Raw genomic sequence first — 11,236 nt, forward strand, 5'->3', positions numbered from 1 at the left:
TTTATCACACGTATTAATAATAATTATTATCAATAAATAAACGTTGGGAAATCCAGGGTCGTTACATGAAGAGTCTTTCAACAAAGGAGGTTTATAGCCTAGCGGTATTCGGGGAGCTTTTCAACCAAACAGGTTGGGAGTTCAAGCCCCGCCGTGAACATATTGATGAAGTAATATATGTTGGATCTGTGAATTGACGTTGAAAAACAAAATGAAAGAAGAAATGCTATTCTTAAAGTTTCACAAAATGTGGCAAAATGATATGTTATTAATATATTGATTAATTAATTTTAATCCACTCTTACTTCTATCCTTATTCGAATAGTAGCATATCATTTGGTAGAAATTTTAGGCAAAACTTTTTTTAAGCATAAAAAAAAATATACAACCACTCAAAAAAATGAAATAGTGCAACAATCTAACATAATATATCTCCAAATAACTTGGGGTCATTCAAAATATCATGGCTATGGCTAACCCATAATCTTACTCTGGTTCATGCTCTACCTTTGTCTCATACTTAAAACATTGGAAAAAAAAACAATCAGTTTACTTCATGCAATCTGTGTTGGAACCAGAATTCGAGTTGATTCGTTGACAAGTTTAGTATACTTACGATGCTTCCTCTCGCGCGCATACAACACCCACAACACCAACGAAAGCATCACAGCAGCCGAAACCAGACCTAACCCAATGTAGACCCATCTACTAAACTTGGTCAGATCAGGACAATGGTCCTTGTTTATTCCAACAAAAGTCTCTCTAAGAAACTCACAATCAAGTAACCCGGTTAGAAACGGGTTATATTTGTTTAACCCATCGCTTACGGTTACTGCACTCGTCATCTGGTTATACATATTTGGAGTCAACCGGCCCACGCTTGTACATGTATCGTTTGCATTCACTTGACAAACATAATTCATCCATACCTGCACATAATAATGTAACAAATTTACATTTTCTTGAAATCTTTATCTTTATAAAGTTAAAAAGATTGTTACTTTTTTAAATGTTAATTACCGTGGTGGCGTTGTTGAAGTCAAGTTCACCAGCTTCACATTTCCGTTCTGTTTTGTCGGCGTTTAAAGGATTACAAAGCGTGGGGACAAGTGGGCCCGACTGATTGTAACTAACAGAACTTGGCAATCGATATGGTGGTGGATCTTTGTTTGCTATGTTTTCGATGATGTTATTCACCATTTCCACTAATTGAAAAGTTACATTTTGGGTCTGAGATATGGTTTCTTGAGCAGTATCACTATCGAAACATGGTAGAATATCGTCTAAAGCTGTATGAGCTGTCGGGTTTTCAACCCATTCGTCCATTGCTACACAAGTGTCTCCTACAATGCTACAACCATGGATAACAATGGTAGTTAGCTTAATATCTAAATGGGTCTAAATTGCCACCTTTGAGATATATACTTATAAAATTATAAAGTTACATACTTGTGTAGTGCAAGAAATATGCCACATAATATCAATGTAGCTGTAACAAGAATCCAACCAAGTATAACCAACCTGCAATAGAGATTTTAATTAAGTAAATCATGTAAAGATAAGATTTTTCAGAAATGAACCTGTGTTAAACTATGAAAAATCATAAAGATCACTTACAGACAAACACAAAACTGTAACCCGAGTATGGAGAACACTGCAAACAATCAAGATAAAGATTATAATTCAATGAAACTGAAGTTTGTTAAATTTCAAACAAAAAGATTGAATCTTTGGGCTTACAAAAACCAAGAAGAGCTACAAGAAGCATAACTGCTGCAATGATTATAAGAGCAAGCCCTCTGCAAGTAATTAAAAAGAAAAATTAAGCAATATGCAAAATAGATGACTTTAGACATTTTTTAACCGTTTGACCCATTTGACCCGTTACCCATTTAGCCAAACTTTCAGATTTGACCCGTTTAATATAAATCACAACCCAAATTGACACGCCTCTAAATACAAGACACACTTACACATCATTCAAAACGCTTTGTATATCTTCCTCATTCTCATGAGTCTCGAACTCAAGGTTTGTTGCAGCATCACTAATCATTAGGTCAACCCTACTGATGTCATTCTTAATATTTGAAGGTAAAGAAACTTGATCTACTTCAATACCCCTTGCAACCGAAAGAATAGAAGACACATTGTTGAGATTTTCAACCGTATCATCAGATTGACTAACAACATAGCGCAATGTATCCGTTATACTCTCATGAAACTTCGCTTGACCCGTATATAGAACCACACAACCAACACTACAACACATAATGCACCAACAATGTGAGCATAACAGGTGAATATATTACATATGTATAACTGTATAAGAACATGAATTTGTAAAAAGTATCTCACATGGCGGAAATGGTGAAGAGGGAAAGAAAAATAAGAGAAAGTGCGTAAGCAATTTTCGAATAGCCGTAAGGTGTTCTTCGACAACAGCAGTAGCAGCAACAGATTAAAAGTAAGCATCCACCAAATCCAAAAAACCAGATTACAGCAATCGCGAATAAGGGGAGAGCAGTAGATGAAACAGACTGCATAACACCATCAAGATTATAACATTATAACATGTTAAAAAGTTTACTAAAAATCATCTAACTCCAAAAGGTAAAAAACTAGCATAAAGTTTACTAATGTGAACCCATTTGTTTTCCAACTTTGGAAATCATAACATTATAAATTGTTTTAATTATTTAAGAAACACTTTTAAGCAAATAAAGCAAAGATGCTTATTATACATTCTATTAATACCTAATTACCAATTCTTATAGTTTCCATTTTAGTTTTCACAATATGCCTCTGCAACATTGCACTCAATGTTATCCATGACCTGAAGTATCCACCCAGGTCGCCTTTCGCTTAGTGTGGGAGCAACGGGGAGGGGTTTTTACAGGCCATGCCCTAGGATTGGTCCGGGTTTCCTCCAGGCAGTAGTTTGGGGGGGGGGGGGGGTTATGCAACTACGAGAAATGAACGTTTGTGCAAAAGTGTCCTAAAAAAATAAACTTGTAGTAGTATTTATTTATTTACCTTATTAGATTAATTATTCAATTATCTTGTAATTATTTAAAAAATGAAAATTCAATGCAATCTGAAAATTGCCAAGTCAAAACAATCTTAAAATCGTGAAAGCGTGTATTTGTGATTAAACAAAGCAAGAAACAGGATGTGTAGCTTGAACGTGGAGGGATATTCACCAATTATCAAAATGAAAGATTAATCAGAATCAGAATATATATATAAAATTAAGCAACAATTATTAGTTACTAAATAAAATGATAAAACGACAACAAAAATCAAATTAAAACTTACATAAAGGTAATGACTATCGCTAATATTCCATCCACGAGTGTAGTACTTGAAATCGTTGTTTGGATCTTTCCTTCGCGTTCTTTTTTCAGCCAATATTAACGACGAATTAGCATCACCATTCGTCGTTTCAAGAACAGCCCGTTCGCTATTTCGATGATCAACAAATGTCGTAGAAGATAAAAACACTAATTTATCTGATGAATGTGAAGTTGCATGAGGTAGAAACAACGTAACCAAAATTGGTAGAAGCAGAAACAAAAAAGGTTTTGGAGAAATCATCATCATTATTATTATTATGATATGATTTAATTAATTTTGGAGATGTTTTGATGTGTTTGAAAGTTTGTATGTATGCATTTGAAACGAAGAGTTGAAGTGGTATGTTAATTAAAATTAAAAGAATGAGCTGGAATAATAATGTAGAAATGGTCGTTACATTCCATGCTCGAATGTGTGTGTTTATGGCCGACCTTCGAGTGAGATTTTATTCGGTTTCAAGGATAACAAAAAAAGTAATAATATTAAATGGCGTTTAAGTGGCATTAATACAGATTTGGACTATGTGATGATTCTTAAGTTTGTACTTAGGCCAATGATAATGATGCTTAATAGATGCGTTTAATTGCGTGGCATCAAAATCAATTTTTGCTGTTTTTATTTTGAACAACCATATATTAGAGACCATTCTCTACGGTAATGTTAATTGTTGTGATGGTGTGAAAAGAATTTTTGCTGATGTAGCATTGTTGTGGGATGAAAGGAGCGCTATGGTAAATGCATTGTTGTGATGTTGTGATGTTTTGATGTGAGTAAAATATAATTGATATTTAGTTAATTAATATTATATTTAAATAAATGAGAAAGAAAAAAAATCTGATTGGATGATTGTGTCGTTGTGAGCTCGTGGTTGGATCCCACAACACCACAACAATGCTCCCCACAACAACCCCATAGAGCTCGTTGTGGATGTTGTGGGGCAACAAAAGACCTTCGTGGTCACCAGTAAGGAATAGTCTTAACAACCTCAACCTAGTAAGACACTAGGAGAGGAGAAAAAACAAATGTTTACAAGGGGTGATTGAACCAATCGGTTCTAGATAAGTTACATTTGCTTCTATATCTAATCCAAAAAAGAAAAAATTACATGTAGAATCAAAAAAGATCGCTTTTCTTCAAACTTTGAGGACCGAACATCTTCTCGTTTATGAATTTCCACATAATTCACGTGTAAGCTGCAACTATGACATACGCATGCTCCTTTTGATTACTTGACGTCGACCATGTATCCAACCAAGCTATCCATAATTCCCTAAGAGTCGAAAGGAGGAATACCAACATTAGCCGTTTGGGAAACTTATTTTAGACCACTCACGAGCTTTATCAGAACTAAGTGTCATATCAACGTCACATTAGCAATTTTCTCATTAAAACTAATCCATGACTAAATCACTTTAACATATTTTCTCAAAATAATTGGGACATACTATATAATTTAATTAAACAAGTTTCGAGTATTAAAGTAGGGCGTGCAACTTATTTATTCAATTTTCTTCATCATAAGATGTGTTGTGTGACAAGAAGCATGGTGAAATGTTGAGGGCTAAGCTATGACGAATTGCTGCCAATGACGCACTCGTGAGGACCATATGAGGAAAGTTGGTGAGGGTTAAGGGTTAGGATTGATATTATATTGCCATAATAATTAGAATAGACGAGCTTCTTAGTCATTACACAATCTTTACATCAACGATACACACTATAAATAACTCATAACTAACATATAACTAATCAATGACTAAACGTTATCTATCATGACTGTTACGAATACACATGCGATAAAACCGACTAACACTACTAAATGGTTGTATACCCTAATTATATTGCTACTTTTAACTAACATAAACACTCAAATATTAACTAACATAAACAACTATCAAATAATTTTAGGTTACTGCAAAAAAAAAAAAAAAAAAAAAAAAAAAAAAAAAAAAAAAAAAACCAAATATATAAATCAAGAGATAAACATGAAAATTTGTCGGAAAATTTATGTAGTTATATCGAATCTCCAATCGCATGGTAAAATATTTAGTCCACAAATACATAACTAGATTATTTCAGCAAATACAAAGTTTACAATGAGATCTGTATGTTTTTTTTTTTTTTTTTTTGTATTGAGTTCTCTTTTTAGTTGACTCTTAATGAGAAGGGATGTCTGATTGTATGTCTCTTAAATCAGGTCAATTTTCAGATTAAGTGACAAAGAAACATTAATTTTACTAAATGAATTATGATCTGTACATAAACATATCATTAAAGTGAAAAGTAACATACCCTTTTATTTATATTGAAAATATCAATAGGAAACCAAATCAAATAACAATACAACACTAGAATTCGTAACTTGCTCCACAAGTATGTTGCTTAGCCACAAACCTTGGAGTTTCCACCGTCTATATTGTATGCAGAAAAGGCCTAGCCATCAGCTATTACCATAGTCGCCGACTAGCACCTTAATCACTTGCTTCCCTTTAAAATTCACTGCTTAGTCATTTTGACAATACGTCTAGCAGTATCAGCAATCGATTAGGTCTCTTGCACCTTTAGATTTCTCATTTTCTCGACTCCGTTATTCCATTTTCACTATCCTCAATATAACATTTGTACGAACTATATTCGACCCACAAATAAACACATATGTCCACTTTTCCTTTCTCCCTTTCGTTACAACCATGATGAACCGTAAACAATAGCAAAAATACCAACCACACCAAAACTGAATCTACAATACCACAAATCTTTTATCAAAACTTTCTTAAGAACAAAACGTAATAAGAAACAATATCAATCTCAACAAGAAACAAAATCTCCTTTTTAAACTTGACATTCGATAAAGCGACTCCATTGCGGTACTCCAAATAACCCATAAGCTACTTCTATACATATCTTAAATTGTGATTCCGCGTTCAATGTTGAGCCATCTAGCATTTAGTGTGTACATTTGAATGATCAATGACGCTGAATGATAAAAATGTATGTCGAATTGTTCAGAGTTGTAATACCCTTTTAACCATTAAGTATCTTCATTTTTCTTTATACTTGAATGTAGATGATTTATCAAACAACTTTTAAAATGTTCATTTACAATAAATATCATTCAAAATCAAATTAAACAATAATTTTGACTCATTTAGATTTAAAACTATTTAACATCTAATCATTCAACAGATCATTAGGAAATTTGTACTGTAATACATAGCAGGATTATGAGTGTGGCCCAAATTAGGAGGACATATACTCATGTTAGTAAATACGCTGTAATTCCATACAGATTACAGCCTACAAAAGGAGCCCAACCCATGATCAAAGTGATCAGCCATCTGCACCGCTCGATTCTACTCTACTGCCTAAGCAGTATAATGATAAAAAGTAGTCATTTGTATGTACCCAAATGACTTTTGGACCTGCTTCACTGAATAGGCTTAATAAATACGCTTCTTGGGCTGTTTTTGATCCCAACCTTAGTCATCTGTAATGAATGGGCCTAGTGGACTTAGAAATAGCCGTATAATATAATGACCCAATTTGTAAGAATCAGTAGTTCATAACTTCATACTCACATTTTAATGGTAAAGTAAAAATATGATAATTAATGATGGATAATCGATTGAAAGACCCACATTTTGAATAATACTAAACAACTTATTTGCAGGCAAGAACATTTTTAATAGTGTGTATTGACATCACCCAAAGAATTTTATGGATGCGTTCGCGAACGTTTGAACACGTTGGTTTATTATAGTTACACCCAATGATATTGGAGTATTTAAGTAAATAATATATATAAAGTTGAATTCTCAATTTATGTGATAATCATATTAATATTTTCTTACAACGACAAACGAACACTCAAATACAAATAATCTATCATGGAACTCAAACTCAAGGTAGATGAGTTAACTCGATAACGCTTACCCAAAAGCCATGTGGTAATAAGGTCACTTTCTATCCCAACCAGTGGCGAATGTATGATGAAAATTCAATGGGGTGCCAAAAAAAATTTCAATGCTAATTATATTTGAAAGGTACTTTAGTGGTTGTTTACCTCCAAAAAAGGTATAAATTTTAAAAATATATGTGGTCCTATATTTAAATTTAGTGGTGTCCTGTACAATTTAAAGTATATATTGTATAAAAAAATTTTTCCACTAGTGGGGTCATAGGACACCACCCCCTAAGGTGTAGATTCGCCTCTGATCCCAACCAGTTTTCACTAAACTTCCCTCATCCACATCAAGACTACATTAGCAGTTTAGCACCACCTCATTTTAACTTTCACTTTCCTTTCACCAAACACTTCATATCCTTTTATTAAACAATACTCACATATATAATCAAAAAATATAAAATGTATAAATTACCAAACACAATTTACAAATTAAAATAGCATTGAGTCCCGCTTCTTAGCGCAAGCCTCGCACCAACAAAATGGCACTGCACTTGGCACTTCCTTGCCTATCTTGGCCAAATTTTTGGCGCATGTTAAACATAAAATCTGACTTAGAGTGTGTTTGGATGAAAGTAGCTGGAACTGAAATTTATTATTAAAGCTGAAAGTTTGAGCTTATTATTTTTTATAAGTGTTTTATAAGGTAAATGAAGCTGGAGCTTATGTGTAAAATGACTAAAAAAACAACAAAAATAATCCATAGTATAATCCTAAGGGCTTTATATACTTATTCACTTCATAGCTCTACTTTTTTTATAAGCTACTACTGAGAAACTTATATTTCAAGACTTGGGATTTTCATCATCTCAACTTTTTATACGCTACTTATTAAAGCTTATGACCTCTCAAAATCATAAGCTGAGCTCTTATAAGCATTCATGAGCTTGCACGTCAAACACACAGTTAAACAGGAAGAGGCCTAATCATATTATTGGTACAACAATAAAACTCAATCTCATATAAAGGGGTATGAGGAGGTAAAATTTATACAATTATTCTCCTATTCGAGATTAATGAAAAATTATTTCTCTACCCAGAGTAAAACACTACAAGAGTAGAGAAAATTCTCATTCTCAATAAATATATGTACAGACTAAAAAAACATTCCAAGTGACACGAAACAAACTATTTAAACAATCCCCGAGATCTTGTTGCTTAACCAATTCCCACTATATTTGTTAAACACTTGTTCAATAGTTTATAATTTAAGTACGAACATAAAAATTGGTCTCCCCTTCGTCTCAACTTAATAGTTGACGTAATTATCACACTAGGTCTTTGTTCGTGCTGAAAAATCAATTACAATATCAGTTATGATAAATTGCATTCATCATATTATTAAGCCCGTGCGATGCACGGATGGTAAAAGTGATTAAACAATTAGTCAGTATGACTTATTTTATGATAAAATAGTGTTATTTGAGTTAAAAAGTGTACAAATGTAAATAAGCTAAATAAGTATCAAAATAAACACACTTAAGGTTTTTTTCATTAATTATTAATAAGAATAAATGTTCTGCAGCGATTATTCGATCAACACGATAACTGTTTACTTGGGACTTAATTTTGAAGCTACGTTGACGCCATAGATTAGTTGATTATCTCAACATTAGATGTTGTACCTTATTGGCTTCTTATTAATATATTTTCAATATCACATATATTTTTTTTCACATGTACCATCCATCATCAACCTATCTGTTTACCATATTTGACGTTGAAAAATATAAATACTAACTTCGATCATCCACCAACGAGCAAATCAAACAAAAAAGGATATTGATATACCTACTTAAAACCTTATAGGCGTACATAAGAAATACACAATATATACACAAGACGAAGCCCGACAGGGTCCTCCACTGACTTGGCCCGGGCCTAAGTGAAAGTGAAGTGGTGGTGTGGTATTGGTGGATGTTGTAAGACCCGAATATTTAATTTGTATACTTGTTATTAAAGATATTCGAGAATGGGTTGGTTAAAACATGTATACACATAAATAAAGGCGAAGAAGCTGTTGCTGGCATTCTGCGCGCCGCGCAAGGCTGCCGCGCGCCGCGCAATCGCGCTGACAGAACTCCCTTTGTTTTTATTTATTTAAATGAAGGGTATAAGGGTAAATTCACTTGGAGGCCGGATTTGTGTGCCATATTAGCTACTTTGGATCAGTTTTGGATCATTTTCATGTCCATTCATCCCTTCCAAATATCTAGAGAGAGATTAGAGGTTTTGGTGAAGAAGAAGCTCGAATCGTTCAAAGTCTCGGGTTTTAAAGTTGTTCCTTTCGTTCTCGGCTACGCGGTGATAGTATTGGTAAGCTCAAACTCCGAATTTCATCTATTTAATTTAATATTCAAGTTAGGGTTTTGAGTTAATTTGTTGTAATACCCTTTTAGGTGATGAAATAGGTTTAGTGATACTAGTAATCGGGTTTATTGTTAATTGTAGGTGGATTTTGGGTTGGTGAACAAATTGGCCATGTTTAGAACTTGAAATTTAGTTTAATCACTTTAGTTAGCGATTATGGAAGTATTGGAACCCATTGGAGGTTGTTTGGTTGACTAACTTTGACTTTGGGTCAAATTAGGGTTTGGTGGTGACTATGACCCGATTGGCGATTTAATGAGGTTTATAAACTTAAAATGGATTAAGTTGAAGTATAGAACCGAGTTAAATGTGTTTTGGTGTCAAAACTTGTAAAGGATGAGATTTTGGCCTTTATGGGTCAAAATTAGGGTTTAAGTGTCAAAATGGGTATGACACGTGTTTAACACTTGAGTTCGGGTTTAATTGGCATATTATGACCATTCTCACTTGTGTTAGTGATTATTGGTTGGTTTGGGTACGGTTGGTGCTTGGAAGTGCATTTGGGTCGAAATGGCACTAAGTGACGAATTGGGTTAATTTGTGAATCCAATCTAATTGTGTTGTGGTATTTGTGATAATGGAATAGGTATTTTCCATTGGCGAGTTGCAGATTATTTGGAAGCTTTCATCAAGACTTCAAGGTGAGTGATAATATCCTATATGCATATGTATGTGTAGGATGGGTGCGGGTCGGGTGAAGTGATTCTCGGTTATAGAGCTCACTTCACATATAGGTGGATTTGAAGGACTTGTGTATGAGTCCAATTGGCACGTTTGTGCGTCTTGGTTGACCATCTTTGGCGAAGTACACGTTTGTGTGCACGTTATCACACTTGGTTGTGATTTGGTTGTTATAACCCTAATGGCGAAGGGTTGATATGGTTGTGTGGTGGATTTTATAATCCCGTGACCGTGGGTTTTAGTATTGTGAAATGAATCTCGGGTAGTGCGGATTCATGGTGACTCGGGTTGTTCGGTCACCTTATTGGAGGTAATGAATCTCGGGTAGTGCGGATTCATGATGACTCGGGTTGTTCGGTCATCTTATGGTTGAGAAGTGAATTTCGGGTTGTGCGCATTCACAAGGCTCGGGTTGTTCGGCCAATGTTCGTGTGTTTGAGGTTAAGGGGTTAACCTTGTTCGTTTATATTGTTATATATATATTAATGTGTTGTTGTGTTGTAGCTAACCCTCCGGGTGTAGCTATTTGGCGATGTTTACTTTGTCGTTGATGGACTATCTTTTGTGTTGTATCTTTAGCTCGTTGCTTAGATCGTACGGTATGCTTAGTGTAGACGCTTTATACTTGGATACTTCGGTATGCGGTATTTGTTTTGTGTGGCGTATTCATTTTATACATATATATGTATGTAGTATGTTATCATTCACTAAGCATTAGCTTACCCTCTCGTTGTTGACTCTTTTTATAGATTGCATGCGGATTGGTGGCTCGGGTAAGCGCGAGGACTAGAAGACGTGCATAGTTGCTTTAGTGACTTGCCTTTGGATCATTTAGGATTGGGTAGCGTATCCCCGATCGCCATGCTC

General features: G+C 34.3%; 1 protein-coding gene across 1 annotated transcript; it reads right to left on the reverse strand.

The window, feature by feature from the left end:
* Nucleotides 1-554: 554 nt before the first annotated feature.
* LOC139867855 (uncharacterized) lies at nucleotides 555-6,239 on the reverse strand. The gene is made up of 12 exons (XM_071856203.1): nucleotides 6,193-6,239; nucleotides 6,044-6,094; nucleotides 5,238-5,266; nucleotides 4,385-4,435; nucleotides 3,316-3,509; nucleotides 2,356-2,537; nucleotides 1,974-2,258; nucleotides 1,741-1,799; nucleotides 1,618-1,654; nucleotides 1,450-1,521; nucleotides 1,021-1,351; nucleotides 555-929 (listed from the first exon to the last, which is right to left on the reverse strand). Exons 1-12 carry the CDS (start codon nucleotides 6,237-6,239, stop codon nucleotides 555-557), a joined length of 1,713 nt encoding a protein of 570 aa, XP_071712304.1.
* Between the last annotated feature and the right edge of the window lie 4,997 nt (nucleotides 6,240-11,236).

Source organism: Rutidosis leptorrhynchoides, chromosome 9, assembly GCF_046630445.1.
Source record: "Rutidosis leptorrhynchoides isolate AG116_Rl617_1_P2 chromosome 9, CSIRO_AGI_Rlap_v1, whole genome shotgun sequence".
NCBI classification, from domain to species: domain Eukaryota; kingdom Viridiplantae; phylum Streptophyta; class Magnoliopsida; order Asterales; family Asteraceae; genus Rutidosis; species Rutidosis leptorrhynchoides.